The 19,658-nt window shown below is 40.7% G+C and overlaps 1 protein-coding gene across 1 annotated transcript in view; it reads left to right on the forward strand.

The window, feature by feature from the left end:
* The first annotated feature begins 4,033 nt into the window (after positions 1–4,033).
* ITGA4 (integrin subunit alpha 4) overlaps positions 4,034–19,658 on the forward strand; it is a 37,185-nt gene continuing 21,560 nt past the window's right edge. The window contains exons 1-10 of the mRNA XM_051787962.1: positions 4,034–4,269; positions 4,357–4,478; positions 11,347–11,453; positions 11,552–11,681; positions 12,986–13,053; positions 13,687–13,816; positions 17,233–17,318; positions 17,655–17,714; positions 17,808–17,945; positions 18,971–19,082. Coding sequence (XP_051643922.1) covers positions 4,085–4,269; positions 4,357–4,478; positions 11,347–11,453; positions 11,552–11,681; positions 12,986–13,053; positions 13,687–13,816; positions 17,233–17,318; positions 17,655–17,714; positions 17,808–17,945; positions 18,971–19,082 — 1,138 coding nt within the window. The 5' untranslated portion in view covers positions 4,034–4,084. The remainder of the gene's footprint in view (positions 4,270–4,356; positions 4,479–11,346; positions 11,454–11,551; positions 11,682–12,985; positions 13,054–13,686; positions 13,817–17,232; positions 17,319–17,654; positions 17,715–17,807; positions 17,946–18,970; positions 19,083–19,658) is intronic.

Here is a 19,658-nt window from a genome sequence, read left to right on the forward strand (position 1 = left end):
GTGCTTTCATGTGTTTGCAACAGAGCAAAAGCAGTCATGTGATCAGTTACTCAACACCAGCCCACACACAGGACCTAATTTAATACAAATGCCTTCCAAATTAGGGAATCAAAACCGGAGTAGTATAGATTCCACAGAAGAAAGCTAATGACAGACTTTCAGAATCGCTATGTTCTTCCTACAGTGATTTTCTTTCCCTTCTTCTCACCAGCAAGGGCATGTATTAGAGGTAAACAATGTTGACAGAGTGATTAAAGACCCAAACCACTGCTTTTCCCAAACCGAACAGCTATGGGGAAAGCAAATTTTTTGTTTGTTATGTTTTCCCAGCAACTTTCTCTCATACTCCTCCCAAATGCAAAAACTAACAAATCAAAATCTCAGTAATAGTTACCACCTCATAATTGCATTTGAAATATTAAATCTTGAAGGACCGTATATGATCTTTCATAGGTAACCAAGGTATGGTTACCTTATTCACATGATGTTGTATGTTGACATTTATGGACCAGTAATTCCATTTTACTCTAATATAGTTTTTTTAAAGTTGGACCCCTTAGGACCGAGGCAGAAGAGTATTTGGACAAAGGTTCTTGAGCTCCAGTGATCCTTGAGAGCAATGCTGGGGAAATGGATTTCTGCTCCATTTTAAGGCAAATGTGTATGTTTTAATTTTCCAGACTCTTGCTACTTCTAGAAAGTTAAGGCTGTTACCTGAGAAAGCTCCTGAAGCTGCAGTATTGGTTTAAACCACCCTGCTTATACAACCAATACAGCTGGCCAGCCACACATACAAGCTACAAATCTGACCTAGGTTTGGGGTTTTTTGCTGGATTATTTTTAACCCAGATCACTTCTCTGATCTGGTTCACCGCTCTGGTACTGAACAGGATGAGGGTAACAGAGGCAGCAGTATGAATTAAGAATGAGCAGTCAGAGATGAGGGCAGTCAGACAAAGTGTACGCATGGGCTATAAAACTTCTACCAAACTGTGGACCAATATGTTTAATTCCAATGGCTCCTCTGAAATTGCCTTAGATGGTGAACCAATGACAATCACCAGAGCAAGTCACTGTGATATTTTGCTTCTAGTGCTGTTAATTCACAGACAACTGTGGGAGATGTGCTGTTCTGATTGTATAGTGGCAAGATGTTTTGGGAAGAATTTATTTTTATTGTTTCAGGGTAACTTTATATATATATATATATATATATATATATATATTTTATTATCTGTAAATATAGGTACCTGGCTGCCAGTGTTGGTTCCACCTTTTCTGCAAGTTCTCCTAATTCCTAATAAAACCCAGGTTTTGTCTCTATTACTCCATATTGTCAGTTTGCACTGATTTTGCTCTCTGACTGGTCCTCCACCTGCATATGCATCTGAGGTACTAAAAACCTCAGATATTTCTCAAAATATAGATTTCTCACTCTCCAATAGATTCATCTTCCAATTATTTTATTGATGCCCAGTGGATCATGATCACATTCACTCTAGCAAAGTCTATGAGACAACAGAACTGTTTCATCCTGACAGGTGGGGTACAAAACAATTCTCAACTTCGTATCATAGCTGACAATCAGCTATTTACATGTCAGTAACTGAATCCCATAATCTACCTTTTCCTGTCAGCTAGGAACCCTGCCACCATCTCAACACCCTCTTGAGCAGTCCAGGAGCCATTAGACTGGAGGTTCTACAAAGTCCCTACAACTTTCAGCAGTGTCTTTCGTTTCCTAAACTCTCCCAGTAGTACAGATCTCAAGAAGCTGTAATTTCTCTGAGTGCCATAAGCAGCTTGCACACATTTACCCCTCACCTATACCATACTCATTGATAAGCTACAACGCCAAGTGTGAGAAACAAGTCATCTAATTGAGGTTTAGGGTGGGTTCACCCAAATGCTTAGAAACACAGCCGCAAAGAGATCCCTCAAACTCCGTTGCATGGTTCCTGCATCAGCTTTCTGTAAAGCGATAGATTTAAGACTGGTCTTGAGAAAGAGTAGAAAGAGCAGAGCTGTTTAAGACATAAACTTGCAAGGGAAAAGGAGTCTGGAAAACTGTTCCCTTGTCTGTCATTCAAGGCATAGAGCTTTTTGTCCATTTTTGTTATTAATTAAGAAACAAATCCAGGAACTGTAACAATCTCTTGCAGAAAAGCCTGTAAGTCACTCAGAACTGGCTAAATTGTTGGGGTGGTGGTGCAACCACGTTACAATTTCTCACCAACTAAACCACAATTTAGCATTTCAGTTTTGAATCATGCTTGTTTTGCTGCTTTGAAAATGAGGGTGAAAACTTCAGTGGTAGAAATGCAGATTTACAGCTGCTGTTGATTGTTTTAACTCCTTTGATGTCAGTAGTTGGAAGGAAGATGAATAGCAGCTGAGAAGCTGTTTGACTCCTTTACATGAAACAGTCATTGCTCCACATCAATGTCATCCAGGGAAGCCTTCTGATGGCTCTAGAGATGAGGACTTGGAAAAAGATACACTGCTGACTGACTGACTGACTATCAGATCTTGCAGTGTGCTGATCTCATTCCAGGAGCTACACATCTGCATGCACTTAGGAAGACAAGATGTCTCACTCCTGCATTGGTTCAGTGCATTGGCTGCAATGGCTCTGGTAGTTGCTCAGCATTTTGCAGAAGTGTTGAACTTTCCACACTTCTACCAACTGAATGGAAATGAAAGGGGGGAGGGGTTTAATTCCAAGCAGCTTAAAATGACATGTTCTGAATTTCCATTAGAGGATGGTAGTCTGCCATCTCCCAGTTAATTTCCACTGTGTATAATATTCAATAGTTGCAATCATACTGGATTCTATTCCAGATACAATAAGAACTCTTTGTAACTAAACTTTCATTTTGAAGAAGTACTTCCATTCTTGTTCCTTAGGTTCAAAATACCATTATACGTATGGATAGGTTATCCATATATAGGAATTATAGCAACAGGGAAGCCCTGGTATTCAAAGGACTTCAATGAGGCAAGGTTTGCACATAGAAGTAAAAGACTCGATATCAGGATGCACACACTTCAGTGTGAGCTAAATCAAGAGTCAGTGACTGATCTGATGAAAACATGCACAGTAAAGCTCCTCACTAAGACCAAGGGAGCCCTTCCAAGGCCTGCTAAATACCAGATCTCTTCCACAGTGCTCATTTTCCTTTGTTCCCATGCTGTCTTAAGACATGGCTGGTAACTTTGTCAGCAACTGAAGAGCTGAACAGGAACGTGAAAAAGTTACTCTAAAACACAAAAGAAGCAATTTCATCCCATCCAGAAGGAAGGAGCCATCAGCAGTGAGCAATCTTGTGCAATATGGGTAAGCAAGGCTGACTGTACTCTGCTGCTGTGGCACTGGTTTCAGGAGTAAAATACCCCCCACCGGGGGAGGGCAAGAAAGACCCCCTCAGCACGGTGACAGTGGGGGAAGGCTTAGAGCACAGGGGTATTGGAATTTTTTCCTAAATCTGATAGGAAAACTCAATCCTCTCCACAGTTCCGTTCCCAGAAAACGGTCCTGTTGGGGGGAGCTGCCTGGTCGGTGTGCGGAGGGAGATTTCAGGACAAGCTTTCCGGCTCTCCCTTCCTCTCCGCCAGCCTGGCACACGGGCCAGTGTACCGAGGTGAAGCGAGAGGAGCTGCCCCCCTCTCTGTCCCGCCGGGGTCGGGATGGCAGTGTCCCACGGGGCCGTGCTCTGCCCGAGGACGCGGGGTCCCAGGAGCCGTGCCCCTTCCGCTCGCCCACCTTGGGCGCAGACGGGGCGGGGAGAAACCCGACCCCCGCCGCCTGGGGAGGGAGAGGGGCTGCGGCAGCGCGGGAGGAGGCGGCGGCGCGGCCGTGCGACTCCCCCATCCGGAGGGGACACCCCCACCTCGAGCAGCGGGGAGGCCGCCCCGGCCACCGCGGCAGCAGAGGCAGCGCAGGCAGCGCGGGGCGTCCCAGGGCAGGGCAGGGGAGGGCAGGGCAAGGCAGGGCGGGGCGCGGCGCTGCCCTCTCGCCGAGCGAGGAGCGGAGAGAAGAGGGAGCCGGCGCCGGGCGCCCGTGTGCCGCTAGCCGGCCGGAGCCATGCGGAGCTGCGGGAGGGCGCGGGGGGCTGCGGGCTGGGCCGCCCCGCTGCTCCTGCTGTGGCAGTGCCTGCCGACGGCGCGGCCCTACAACTTGGACACCCGGCACGCGCTGCTCTTCCGCGGGGGCAACGGGACCCTCTTCGGCTACTCGGTTCTCCTGCACCGCCACGGCGAGGAGCGATGGTGAGTCCCCGGCCGGGCCGCCCCCGCGGAGGCCCGTCGCGCTTTTTCGCGGCCGCGGCTCCTAACGCTGCCGTCTCTGCCCCGCAGGCTGGTGGCGGGCGCGCCCCGGGCCACCTGGCCCGCCAACACCTCGGTGGTCAACCCCGGGGCCATTTTTCGGTGCCGGATCGGCGGGAACCCCCACGGGCAGTGCGAGCAGCTCCAGTTGGGTGAGTCGTGGGCGGGGAGCCCCTGGCCGGCGCGGGGCGGGCAGCAGGCATCCCGCTGCCGGCGGGATGGGACGGGACGGGGAGGGTCGGTGCCCGCCGCCCTGCGCGCACCGCGGCTCCTCCGCCGCTGCCTTGCGGACGGGTTGTGCCGGGTCCTCCCCGGGTTAAACTGGGGTTTACCTCTTGCTAAAGCGCTATTGCCAAAGGGCAGTAACGGCGGCACCAAGACAGAAAACATGCACCAGAACTCGCTTGGGAGAAGTTGGGTGTGACAGCGCCCGTTCCCACAGCCATGTTTCGCACCTTTGAGCGCACGGGTCAAAAGTGCCGTGAGAGGCTCGATCCGAGTCCCCTACTGCTCGAGAGACCTAGTGCAACTTTCGGAGCAGGGGCCGGATGCAATTAGCTCAGGAATGGAGGAGTAGAAGTATGTACCTGAATCATCTTTTCTTCTTCAAAGCCTTCCCTTCATAGAAGTCACCCTAAAGTAACCCTGAACCACACTTGTCTTGCCAGATGGGTTCTCCCTGCTTGCAGATTTGTTGAGTTTCAGGGGAACAAAGCTAATATTTACCAAATCAGTTTTTCTAGCTACTGCATTTAACCTAACTCCTCTCCACCTCGGCAGCCTCCATAGTTTGGAGATGTAACTGGATGCACTTATCCAACTTCCAAGTGTTTGATACTTGTTAAAAAGGAGAAGACTTTGCAATGGGTTAACATGAACACGTGTGAGTTACTTTAGGCTCTCTTCCTGTCACCCTTGCATACAGTGCTATTCATTCTATCCTTCTGCTATGCATAGAAAGTTTCCTGAACTTCCTGTCCTGCTGTGACTGAGGCCATTGGATCCGTTAGAACTGTGACTGCGCCGCCCAATAAGGATAAGAAGTGTGAGAAGGAGCTTTCAAATTGCGCGCCATGACCTATGGGCCTTCAGGGCAGAACGCAGCATTCCATGACGAAAATGTTAAACCAGTTAAAACAGTTCTACATGTCTGTGCATAAAGCTTAGAACTGATAGGTTCTACCTATTTTATTTTACTACGAATAGAAGTTATTTTTTGTAACGGAGCTACAAAAACCTAAGATACGTCAGTGGTGCTTTTCTTGTAGTCACATGAAGAAAAGACAAGCAGTTGTTACTAGGAAGAACAGAAATAAAGCTTCCACCAGCCCAAATAGTTGTGGGTAATTTCATTCTGAGTAATTTCATTCCAGTATTAGATCAATTGAAAAGTTATATATAACAAAGAGCTTTTTTTCTCCAACTGCTTGTTTGTAAGAGGAGGCTTGCAAAAAGGCAAAAAGGTCAACTAAAGTGGTGAAATAGCATGTACTAGGAGGCAATAAACCCCTACTCCTGGATTGGAGGTTAAAATAGTCCTTCACAGTGTGGGGGAAGGAAAGGAAGGATTGAAAGTTTCAGGTTCTTTCAAAACTACATACATCTGCTGTACTTCTCAACTTACTCATTTAGCCAGTGGAGAAACAAAAGCTCTAAAGAAGTAATTTGATGGATTTTTCCTCAATAGCTTAGGGGATTCTAAATGAAATGATGCAACAGACGTATGAAAATGTTTATGTGGTTCCAGTTTAACATGGCCTCTATTTCCAACTTTAGAGGCTGCAGGTTACACAATGTAGTTTACTGTTCTATCCTACACTTCTTTAAAAACTGGTGGTACCACACCAGATTTTTCCAAATTGTAGGTTTCCATTAATACTAGATGACATCTTTACATTGCCAAGTTTCATCTATAGTATTTCTGAGGATAAATAGATACTGAAAAGAAGCGCTGTATTGTAAAACAGGTCAATGAGGTCAATGAAGAAGCCAAAGGCAGCTGTGGTGCATGGGATGTAAATGAAGTGGGATAGTATTTGAGGGTGGTTAAGCCTCTGCCGTCCTGCTGAGCAGTCACAGAAATACAGAAGGGAACTTACAATTACAAAGCTGAACTTAATTATCTCTTGTCTGACTCATTCAGGCTGTCAACAAGTTTTGGATATAATGGTTTTATCAATGCTGAGTCTTTAAGTCAGTGACCTCCTCAGTTTTTCTTCTTGGATTTTTGCTAGTGCCAAGTTTGGGTTTTGATCTTATAAAACAGGGTCATTTTCTTTGAAAAATATGTGAGGACATTGCTGGACGGGCGCATTGAGAACTGCTTCTCTCTTTCTCTTAAATATTTGAATTCACGTTTCTTTCTAGGAAAAGAATCTTTGAGATAGTAAGTTTCTAATTATAAGTCATAGAAATGTAGAGGTGACAACAGGCAATAGAAGTGGCTTTCCAAATGTTGGGCCTCTGTAACGAATAGATGTGAATTACTTAGAGACATAAATGTGTTAAACCACTTTGTTGCTACATTTTACTAAAGTAGCCTTGAAACTGGCATAACTAATTAATGTAGGATACATGCAAAATTACAAAGCCTCCGATCACACAAAACTGCTGTTGTATTTTTTTATGTCACATGTTTCTATCTGCTTTCTTAGTAGCAAAAGAGTTGCTGGGAATAGACTTCTGCTGCAGTCATCACAGTATCTGAGATAACTCATCCAGACATACTTCAGAGAATTTTCATGTTGTTCAAGGTGTTGCAGGGGCCTGGCCTGGTTTAAGAGCCAAAAGGAGCCATGAAATATACTGCCATGAGATAACTAGCAAGTCTTTGTCTTTCCAGCCCCTCATTGGCACTTTTAAATCTCTCTCTGACTGATAAATTAAGGAGTTTTGAGAGTTTCTTTTCCGATTCTAACTTCTGGCTAGGGTGTCAAGTGTTCTATTCTGCAGATTTATTTGCTTTCTTAGTATTTTTAAATAATGGCTTATGTTAGATGCAGAGACTTGTAATCAAACCCTAGGCACAAGTACAAAATACAGTGCTTCAAGTTCAGTTTATTACTTGGAGCACTTACTGTCTATCTTTTAGTCTTGAATTTTGAGTCCCTGCCCATATTAGTTTGGGGTAGTCACGGATTAATGTAGAGGAATTTACACAAAATTCTTTAGACGTTTTGACCTATTGCATTTTGGACTTACAAAACATTACAGAAACTTTTCAACAACATTGCTCTCAGATTTGTAACAGTGTAAGTTGCTGGCTAAAATATATAGAAAACAATTTATGCAATTTACCACCCAGTCTAAAAAAAATAGTTTTAACTACAAATGTATACAGTAAATTCAGTGCATGCAGTTTAACATGAGGCCAGAAAGCTCTGCCTGCTGTTACAGTCTTGCACCCTTCCTTTAAGGCTCTGCTGTAATTAACCTATGAACAAATTGCCCTCTAGCTCCCCCAGCTGAATCATTACAAGGGAAAAGCAAACAGTTAATGGTTTTCCCCAAAGGACTGACCTGTGTTTGTTCAATATTGATTTCAGTAAGTTTGGCTTTTGATAGCTTGGCTTTTTTATCTCACTTGCATTGCTCATACCCTGCCAGTGATCTCCTTTCAAAGAGCCATACTGTTCCAAGGAACATGGGACCTTCTGGACCTAAGTCTGATGTAGAGGTATAGAAACTGGTGTCACTTGAAAATATTTTGGGTAAAAGTCATTTGAGAGATGTAAGAGGCATAAGACCTATCAGATCTATGAAAAGAGAGAGAATTTCCCTGGGCAAGTGAAAGAGAGACTGATGAGGCCCTGACATCTCAGAGCAGGATATCAGAAGGCTTACTGTCTTTGCAGTAGACTTCACAGTTTTCATCAGTTAGCAATTGGACCAGAGGAGTTATTGGAGGATAAAAAGGATCATGGGAAGCTGTTGGACATGGAAAACATTGGAGCAAGTTATGTAAAACTGGTTTCTCAGATGACATTGCAAACATCTGTATTATAGTCCTTGAGGCCAAAGCTAGAAGTGGCTTTATAAGTTGTGACCTTATTTATATGTAATTGTAGTGTTTCTGTGGATGCATTCAGTGGGGATTATAGCAGAAGTGTATCATCCAGCTGTGTGATGTACATAGGCTGGGCAATTACTTATTTCTCAGTGACTTTATGACAGCACATGTTCCTTTTCCCTGAGGCAACCAAGCTGCTATGTCCTCTTGAGCTTATGCAGTACTGCTCTGTTGCTTGTGCAGAATACTGAATTTTTTCATTTGATAAAGCTTTTATAATGTCATACCCTGAGCAGGGACTCATCATGGTGTCTGGGATGTCAAGCTCACACTTCTCTCTCCCACAAAGGCCTGTAATTTTCAAGGTGGTTGAATACTTGCCAGTCAGAGAAAGAAAGGAGACATAAGGCAGCAGGTCAGCAGAAGGCCAAAGTGATCCTGAGTCAACTTACACTGGAGCCAGGGAAAGGGGGAATACAATCCAATGAACATGAATGGTGGTGATTTTTCTCGTTACAAACCTCTGAAACAGGCACAGGACTGAAGTACTGAGACAAGCCAAACTTCCTCATCTCTCAGTCATCCTTGTCTGGTTCTATTTGATTTAATGATAAAAAGTCTCAGCCTCTTGAGGTTTAAATTTATTACCCTGGTCTTCTCTACTTCTTCCATCTCCTGCAAATGCGCATATGAAGTAAGTCCCAGGAAAGTCATTGTCATAAGAGGATGGAACGCATTGCTAGAAGGGATTTACAGAAGTGCCTTTTGTGATTTAAAGGAGGATGGGACATTACACATGGGAGTGTAATGGAGTTTTGTTTTCTGAGGAGGTTTCAATCATATTAACATGCTCTATAATTCATGCAAACTATGGAAATGTCTCCCTTAGGAAGTGAGAAGTTTTATATGACATAGCTCCAAAATAAAATTCCAAAACTAAATTCCAAACTTGTTTTGAAAAGTGGTATTCAGTACATGGAAGTTCACTGACATTAGCCAAGAAGGATAATTTGGAAGTTTATCACTTATTCCTCAGAAACAGAGAATTTGCAGAAAAATCAACTTCTTTTTAGTAGATTTTAAAAGTGGATTTTAATTTGTGCTTGTCTTGGAAGGACTCCACATGTTAATTCCCTAGGTGACCTAGAGGAATTATTAAATTATGATAATATAAAATCTCTTAGCCCAAAGACAATTGAATTTGATGTTATTTTGAGTACTAAGGTCGTTTCCTGTTTACTTGGATTTTGCATACTATTTCCTCGATGTCTTAGGGCAAGGCACATGCTGGAGGAAGTAGTAAAGAAGAGATGAAGGAGAGGGTCAGGTGCCTCTTGACCCTGTGAAGAGTGTTGTTTTTGGAAGAAGGTAGAGTACAGTTGTATGCAGGGTATGTCATCCTTTCTGCAGTATCGTGAGGTGTTCTGGACTGCATTACTGGTGTCCCTATCCAGGCAGGGAGAAAGCGTGATGTTTAGAAAAAGTGGAGGGGTAGTATGGGAGTAGGAGAAAGCAAGGCTCCAACACTTTCTTCAGAAAAATGTCAATGGCTAGGCCTGTCATAAAACAGTAGGGAACAAGCTCTGAGATAAGGATGGTTGCTAGGTCTTACTCCTACAAATGTTTGATGAAGAATTATCTGGATTCCATTAACCTGATATTTTCTATCAAAAAGTCCATGACATCCTAAGTATAAAATTATCTAAGTCAGTTGCTACATATATGAGAATATATGTAGCAAACCCCACAGTCTCTCATCTTTCTGCTTACTGAATAGATTAGGTGTATCCCTTTATTCTGTTTCCATACTTAATCAATATTGTCCAGGTTTATGTCCTGTAAAGTGAACAAGTCCACTAAATTAGGAGTGTATTCATATAAACTCTCTAATGCATTGGACAGTAATAAATTTCAGCTCTACTGTGAGCACAGTTGTTTTGTTTGGGTTTTTGGTTTTTGGGGTTTTTTTTTTTGGTTGGTTGGTTGGTTTTTTGTGGAGAGGGAGGGTGATTTAAAGGTTTTTTTTTTTCCACAAAAACAATGTATCCAGCCCTCTTCTCGGTAAACCCCTTAAACCTCAAAAGTTTTGAGTTCACTAGTAACTGAATTGAATCTGGGAAAGTCTTTAAAATTATACAAAAGAGCTTGTTCAAGTGACATAATGTGTTTCCTTATTTTAGAGGAAGGTTTTTTCCTAAACTGTCATGTTGATGCATGGAAAATACCAATTCAATAATTTGATTAGTGCTTATTTATGCAAACATCTTACAAATGAAAAGCTTTGTATAACTTAGAATAAATGTGTAGCTTCTCTTTATCATGGGTATCACTACTGCTTTCCAGAAGAAAGCAAATATTTGCTAACTTGGCAATACTGTAACCTTTTGGGGGGGGAACGAGGAGAAGGTGGAGTTAGAAGAAATTTCAGTATGTTCTCTAACATTTTAAAAAACTACTCTCCTTAAGAACAAATACAAAGAGCTGCTGCTAAGTAATTGCAACAGTGCAAGGAGTACACAGGACATACATATGTAGTGATCTGACATCCCCAATAGACGTTGCAGTTATACACCCTTTATTTGACAGCCATTAGCAGTAGAGATTGTTTTAAGGTCTGCTTCCAATAGAAACATAGTTGGGTAGATGCTTGCTTTAGGCTAGATTTTAGGTAGCACTCATGGGTATTACATGTGTTTCTTATGAATTTTTAGGCTGAAGAATACTTACAAACCAGCCCTTTACCAAAATTGAATGTAATGTCACTTTCTATCTTCATAATGATCCTCACTGCCAACCTATCTTGTTCAGAACCAGTATGATCCCTTTGGCTATGTGCAATTGTACCTTTGTTCAAGAAGAAAGTAAAAAGTCTACATGACCTATGTAAGACAGAGACAAAAGATCACATCCACCAAATCCAAATTATAGCAATGTTCCCATGGAGTTCTCATACTTACCACGTGGCTCTTCACCTTGTCCCTCTGCTCAGAGCATTGGTCTTTGTATCCTAGGCGACCCCAGAGGAGAACCCTGTGGGAAGACTTGTTTGGAAGAGCGTGATAATGAGTGGCTGGGTGTCAGCTTGTCAAGGCAGCCAAAAGAAAATGGATCTATCGTTGTACGTATTAACCACTGGATCTGCGCGTCTGTTTGTCAGACTGCATTCACCTTCCTTATGCTTCCATGTCAAATGTCATGTTTGTTTTATATCCATAGGCTTGTGGACATAGATGGAAAAATATATTTTACGTGAAAAATGAACACAAGCTCCCACACGGTATTTGTTTTGCCATCTCTTCTGACTTTCGAACTGAACTGAGCAGAAGAATATGCCCCTGCTATATCGGTAAGCAGAATGCTTGGATCCTTTCATGGGGAAGGATGATGTGGAGTTTGTGAAGAGCACGTGTTGCTCTGAGCAGGATTCTGCAGCAAACGTTTGAAGATTGAGTTCTGATGATATGAGCCCAGCTTATCATGCAAATTTATTAGCAAGATGTTTATCACTTCAAGAAAAATTGCTTTCAACAGGCAAAAAATTAGTTGAAGCAGGGCTTTGAAATACTGGCTCCCTGGACTGGATCACTGAAGGGCATGCCCTTCTCAAAAACAGGCCAGTAGAGGTCATCCTCCCTTCCTTTACTCTTGTCATTTGTGTTCTCTGCTCAGGAGAGTCACACAGCAGAGCAGCAGAAATACCTGCAAGTGATTGTTGCCATCTGCTCCTTAGCCTTTGATACAAAGATGCTGTGGTGCCTCCTCACAGTGCATGTCCCTGTTCCTTACTTGCCTTCTGGCGAGGATGCTGCTGTGGCATGAGACCTTCAGTGGTCCTTCCTCTGAAGATTCCAGGGCCAGAGTAAGAGTCAAGACCTGAAGATATCAAGTGACTCCATCCATGCCTTCCCTATCTCTACCTCTCATCCAGGAGAATGGTCTCATGACCCTGTGCCTTGCCAGTGCAAGGATCAGCTGGCAGTCTGGGCTTTCTGTGCAGACAGAGTAATGCCATCAAATGTCCCACTGCTGGCTTTGGAGACTTACAGGCATTGGTGAAATCATGCTTTTATCTTTGGATACTTTAAGTGTACAAATCCATGCAGGAGATGAAGGGAACCCTGATGGAAGGCAGTTAGCAAAGAATTGCAGGAAAACAGTGTTGGATGTAAACAGAACTGCTAAGGATGATAGATATCAGTATGTCTAAGTCAGCCATAACACAAGCCCTTCATATCACTAGAGGAGCATCAGGGCAACTCCTATGAAGATACATAAGCCTGTCAGTCAGATTACACCTGTATTACGGAGTGGAAGAGTTAAGTTTATCCAGATGTGGTGCTCAAACTATTAGTGCTGTTTCATTCAATTTTAAAAGAAGGGTATAGTCTTTAAAGTCACAATATTTCAAAGGCAGGTGTGATCAAGTGCTACATAGTCCTTTGAGTTTGTTACAATACTGTATTGCAGCTAAAGGCTATAGTGGAAACTGGTGGTTTTAGTTTTCTTACACAACTGAAAACCAACTTCTTTTTTTTTTTTGTGGGAGGGAGCGGGGGAGGTTTTTGTTTTCTAAGTTCTGTTGAAGACCTGGTAAAAAGGTCTGAAACTACATGCTTCTCATCCTTTTTAATATTTCTTGCCCATTCACAGATTTTGCACGAAAGTTTGGAGAAAACTATGGGTCATGCCAGGCTGGAATTTCTAGTTTTTATATTGAGGTGTGTGCTAAAGATACCAAACTTCTCTCTATTTATATATTTATTTATATGTATACATATATTAAAGTGTACATGTAAATGCAAACATCAACACTGTCTTTTACTGTGGGAGGGAAAAATCACGTGTCTAATTTCTTTTAAATTGAACATTGTTAAGATTTGCAAATAAGACCTTTACTTTTTATTCCCAAGAATACTTCTATATCGTACTAAATCTAAAGTTACTTTTCATCTGGAAAAAGAGCATGAAGTTTTATTATTCTCTTTAATCTGTTTGATGTAATAGTAACACTCAATGCTTACATTCTTGCTTTACAGAGTCATATTCTATATTATTTAATCTCCATTCCACCCTAAGATTATAATTTTGAAAAAACTCTTTTGAGAAGAGAATATCCTGTTTGTTGCTCTGTTTTGTTGTCACAGCTCAAAGCTTTTAATAACCGTATTTTTAGAAACTCTGGAAAATATTGCCTGTAATCTAGTGGTGAACCCCAGCACTGAGCCAGATGCATCTCCAGTAATATTTTGTAGAATTCAAAGGAGATCAAAAGAAAAGCATTTGATTTGTTTTGCTTATTTTCCTGAATATTTAAATGTCAATAACATGGCTTTGTTTTACTTTTCTTTTAGGACTTAATTATAATGGGAGCCCCTGGATCCTTTTATTGGACTGGTTCTGTTTTTGTATACAATACAACTGCGAATACAATCCATGCTTATACAGATTCAAATAACCAAGTGAAATTTGGCAGTTATCTAGGTACTTAAAATATGTTATGCTGTACAAAAATATAAGCTAAAGAGGTGGTCTTGAAGTGAGTGCACAGTGATTTTTCAGTACTTTCATTATTAATCCCAGAAGTGACAGTTCTAAAAATGTTCTGATTTTGTTAAATATTATTTTATTATAAGACTTCCTCTCTGTTCTTTTTACAAGTAAACTTCTCAAACATTGGATTTCTGTTATTATCATCTCTCCACTGAATTTTAATCATTTCTTGATTTAGAAGGTAGAGATATGCTTCTGCTTAGCAATGGTTTGCACTTCACTCTTACATCTGAAATGCTGCCACGGACTTTCATGGAAAAAGACAATGCTTTCACATATACCAGAAATATGGCAAGTTTGTTACAGTGAAAGCTGCAAGCAAGCCTTAATTGCATTGTCAATAAGGGGAAGTATGCTATGATCTTTAGAGACAAACTTGCCTGCAATTGTGATTTTTTTCTTTTTTGTTCCAACTCTATCTTGGTCTGGATATGTGGGAAGGCAAACCTTATCTATGAATGTCTGCAAAGAAGGCCATGAGGTGCCTACTCATGTACCTGTATCCAAGTAATTAGCTGAATTTAGTGCTACCATTTGGAAAGGTTTATACCAAAAACCATCAGCAGCTTCAGTCTTCTCACCACACACTAAGAAAAGCTCGTCTGTCCTTCCTAAACTCCCCTTATTTTTGCTTGTGACCATTGCACTTTCCCATTCATAGATCCGGTTCTCATGGATAAACATTTCCTGTTTCTAATTCTACTCCTTTGACAATAGGAAGTAGGCATATGTTATGAAATAGCTATTATGAAATACAAAATGGCTAACTAACACTTCAGTGTTAACAATTCAGTACTGAGCCTTGCAAAGGCTGCAGATGGACTCTGCAGAAAAGTCAAACGAAAGAGATGCTGGGTGGTCAAAGGTACTCAGACATGCAGATCGCCAGGGTCAACCAGTAGCATTTCTAACTTTTCATAGGACAAACAAAAAACTTCAGAGAACGCTTGCTTCAGCTTTCCCATAACAGCAAAAAAAACACTGCACCTGTTAGGGGAAAAAAAGCTCATTCCAGATTTCTGCTCCTGCAAGTATAAGAATGAGAATTTCTGTAATGAATGAGTCAAATCATTGATAGCCAAAAGCCAGATACAGGCAAATGGGTATAGGCTTGTATAAGGACTGCGCTGGGGAGAGTGTAGCAAAGGCCTTTGTGCACATCTATGGTCTCTCCTAGTTTCCTTTGCTATCCAGGATCTGAAATCAGCTGGAGTTTGTTTCACTAATACTTCTCTAATGACCTGGTACATGTTGGCTCAGCAGAGCCCTGTGCCTTTTAAACTTGGTCTTTCTACATGAAAGTGAAGAAACGGGCCATTAGCTCATCTGTGTGTCTAGAGTAGCAGCTATGATAAACCTTAAATTCTGCATTGTTTCATGCTACTTCAACCTCTGCTTTGTTCCCTCATAATAGTACATAATGTGGTTTAAAGAACATAAAGGTACATTCCTTCATCTCCCTCAGGTTTTGTTCTGTTCCATCTTTGTAATTATTGAAGGCAAAAACCTCTTCAGGGCTAATTCTGTTACCAAAATTATTTTTTTTTTAAATCTGAATTTACTTCTCCCTTAAATAGTGAATAAAAATATCCCTACCAAGTGGTGGAAGTATATTATGATGAAAGTGTAATTCAAGCACATGACTAGACATAATTATCCACTTATTCTCTCCTTCTTTTGGCAAGGACTGAGAAGCTTGGCATCTTTATTTACATGTTTTCATTAAACTATCAAAAAATAATAATTAAGAAACTAGAGACTGCAGGAAGTGCAAAAGCATCATAACATTTTCCATAAGTTGTTTATGTACCAGACAAGTGAAAAAAGAAGGAACTTAGAAAGAGAAGCTGGTAATACATAACTCTTAGTAGTATTTCCTTGACTACTTCAGAGTATCTTGGAGATTAATAACTGATGTCTTTAAAAGGAATTATGTAAGTCAGTCAGTCTTATACGTCAGCTGAACTTGGTGAAAGAGTAACCTTAGGCACTTAATAAACTGTCTTAAAGAAATCACAAAGTAAAAGACAGTTTCTTTTAGGAATCTGAGAATGGCAAATGACATTACCATTACTAAGTTTGTCAGTTTTCTGAAAAGAGGAGAGAATTTTGGAGTTGTAAATAAAATTTCATTTATCTGTGCTTTTAAATGGTCAATTATGTGATTTTTGCCTGCCCCCCACCAGACATTTTGATACCATTAAATAAAAGTGAGGACTATGTGAATACTGTAATTTTTTTGTCTCTTTGGTGCTTTTTTTTAAAGTTCTTAAGAATTACCAATGTTTACACTTTAGCAGAACCAAAATAGCTAGAAAATAAATGTCAGAGGAGGTAAATTAAGGTTCATCCACTTAAGCTTAATTTTTTGTTAAATAAATAAAAACTAGATGTTGACCTTTAAATGATAAATTGCTTTGTTCACCTCTTTTAGCTTAAAATATGAAAAGAAAAAGATGAGAACTTGAATTCTATACAGTTATCTTCACAGATGAAGATTCAAGGCTTGTTCTTATCTGATCCAAGATGGTTTTTCTAGTCTCTCTGCATGCTGTGAAAATCAGCAGTCATTCAGAAAATGCAAGAGTAGCAGAATATGTTAACTGTCTTACCGGTTTCAACTTATCTGTAATGTATTCTGGAAAGAGTAAGGATAACTTGGGCAGCTACAGGTTGAGGCGTTAGCTTTCCTTTTGCAATTCCATGTCTGGATGTCTGCACCAAAATATGGTCCTGTTTAGGATCTGTCTACACGTACAGTGATGCTTTGTTACGTAGATTCATTTACAAAAGCTGATGTAATGTTTTCTTAATATATAATCAGGCTTTTGCTTTACTTTAATCCTGACATTTTTATGTTTATGTCTACAGTGCTCTGTGTGTGTGTACGTGCACATGCGTATGAGTAGCACTACATTTAATTTTGCTGCAGTCCAGTTACAATAGTCAGAGTAACAATTGAATCAAGTGTTTCCACAATGCAGTGAATGGACTTTTGATCATTTTTATTTGTATTACAACATGGAATCACTGAACAATTGCAGAATATGCATTAACAGAAGGTGTTTGCAATTTACTGGCTTTTAAAGTATGGCAGATAATTGAGTTCCTGGGGAAAAAATAAGTGTTTCTGGCACTTGTTTCTGCTTGCTGAAACTTAATGTTTGTATTAACCTTTTGCTTTTGTTTCAAAAACTTTCTTTTCTGTTTTCGTTGCTAATTTACATGAGGTCTGAATGTCAGACTCACAATAATCTGTGGTGTTGACAGCTTTTATGTGGCATGCTCCCACTTTTTTTTCTCTACATAGCATTTCCAGTACTGAATAGTGTATTTTTAATTTACAGGATATGCTGTTGGAGCTGGACATTTTCTGACACCAGACAGTACAGAAGTAATTGGAGGGGCCCCCCAACAGGAGCAGACTGGTAAAGTAAGGGATTGTCTATACTATTGGTTTGAAGAATATAGCCCCACAAAACCACACATGATTTTCCAACTTGGATTAATACATTAAAGACAAGTATCCAATAGGTATGACTTCTCACTGGGAGAAAAGTTAAAGAAGGAATTAGGGTAAACAATCTAGATAACAGTGATGTGAACTATGGTGTTAAGGAAAGGTACAGATAGGAAATAGTAAATAGCTGTAGCTTGTGATATTGTGTGTTGCTTTGCTGATTCTCTAGCACGTGCTGTAGAGAAAGCAGAGGGAAATATTTCAGATTATAGTTTGCCGAACTCCTCTTGTATTTTCTTTTCATTTTAGGCCTACATTTTTAGCATTGAGAGGCAACTAAACATTCTATTTGAACTAAGAGGTAAAAAGGTAAATATTTCCTACTACTTTTCTGCACCTTATAACTTCTAGCACGTGTTCATCAAAATTCAAAAATAGTAATGATTTCTTGCTTGCACACAGCTTGGTTCTTACTTTGGAGCTGCAGTTTGTGCTGTGGACCTGAATTCAGATGGCCTGTCAGACTTGCTAGTTGGTGCTCCAATGCAAAGTACCATCAGAGAAGAAGGAAGAGTTTATGTCTATATTAATTCAGGTTCTGTAAGTATTTTGTCTTAGAAACACATGGCAACACAGCCATTTTAATATAACAGGCTAAGAAGAGATTTCCTCTCTATTATCATACAATATTTCAAGATACAGGACAAACAACTGTAGAACTGTGATGACAACCCCAGCAGGAGTGTGTAGGCTGCCCGCAAAGGCCAGCGGTGTCAGCTGTAACGCAGTTACTTACAGTAGTGTTAGAACTGAAGACAGGCTGGGTTTGTTTCCCAGAAGCTTCAGGGGGTGACAGCCTGTCCCTGCAGCCCCTTTGCAAGCTCTCCTCCATTACTGTGCTTCCACTGAACTAGCATGTGAAGGGCAACTTTTTAAGTACTTTAGAAACAAACAAGGAATGAAAAATTTGCTTGCAGTTTCTGGTACCAGTCAGGAAAGAGAGTGGTAGTCCTCTGTTTTGCACATAAAGTAACTGGACAGATCGTGCATTAGAATTAGCTTCTTTTTAGTCTTTCTAAGAGTTCAGAAGTGACAGTGTAATCACTATTTTTGTGTGCTTTTGAATTTGTCTGGCTTTCCAAATTTTATCTTCATGTCTTATTTCCCTTCCTTTCCACACTAATACATATTTATTCTCTTATGCTTGCTATTAACCTTTCCTTAACTTTTTCTTACAGAGAACTAAGTCACTACAGGATACCTAAAACTCACTAAGGCACATACAATGGCTCTGAAGCAGCTACTGTTTACTACCTTTCTAGCACGTGCAGTTTTCTCAGAGCAGTAAGGCTCTGTATTTTGATATAAGCTTGCTGCTGTTAACAGCACCTGTTAACAGGTGTTTGCTGTGGGAACACATTGGTATTCTCTTTCTTAAAGAGTAACTTATTCTTTATTATTCTTACACTAAATACTGTGAAATATCTTTGATAATGCTTGCTTCTACACCAAGGAGTTTGGTAGGATGATACATTGGGAACCAAGGCAGTTTTAACATTTTGAGTAATGTTCCAGGTCACCTGGAAGATGCTCTGTAATGTGCCATTGACTCTGTTTTCCTTCAGGAAGCAAAGATGGTTGAACTGAACATAGAGCTCAGCGGGAGTGACTCATATGCAGCGAGGTTCGGAGAGTCCATAGCCAACCTAGGAGACATAGATAATGATGGTTTTGAAGGTAAGAATACAAAGAAAACCCCCTGGGTTTCATTCTCTTAGATCAGTGGACTGTCATGATAGACAGGAGGATTTTGGAAGTCTCAAAATAATTTAAGTTTGGGACTTGACCTTTTTTTTCTGACTTGAAATATAGCTGCTTCACAGTCAAGAATTAGGTTGTGTCTCTTTAATGAAGAGCATGAGTATAAAGTGATAACAGTCTGTAATTTTTTGTGCTGGACCTCAAAACTAATCCTGTTTTAGATATCTGAGACAAAGGTTAGGGAACAATTTGGCAATTTTGTAACATCATAAATAAAAATTACACATTGAGTCTAGATCTGCTTCTGTGTCACCAATAAGAAGTACTAAATATATGGAGATATTGAAAACAACCTTCAAGCTGGGAGACTATTGTGGAACTACTTCCCAGTTAGGACCTCAGGTGACTCATGAATTGCCTAGTATGTGCTCCCAGAGAACTGAAAACGAAGGGAATGACATCAATAGCCATGCCCCAGTACTGAAATCATAGTCTTATACACAAGTTTCAGGTTTTGTCCCAAAACATTTGCATTCTGCAAAAGAAAACTGA

This window comes from Manacus candei, unplaced genomic scaffold (genome assembly GCF_025592945.1).
Source record: "Manacus candei isolate 608988 ecotype Guabito, Panama unplaced genomic scaffold, ASM2559294v1 h1tg000023l, whole genome shotgun sequence".
In the NCBI taxonomy this organism is placed as follows: Eukaryota; Metazoa; Chordata; class Aves; order Passeriformes; family Pipridae; genus Manacus; species Manacus candei.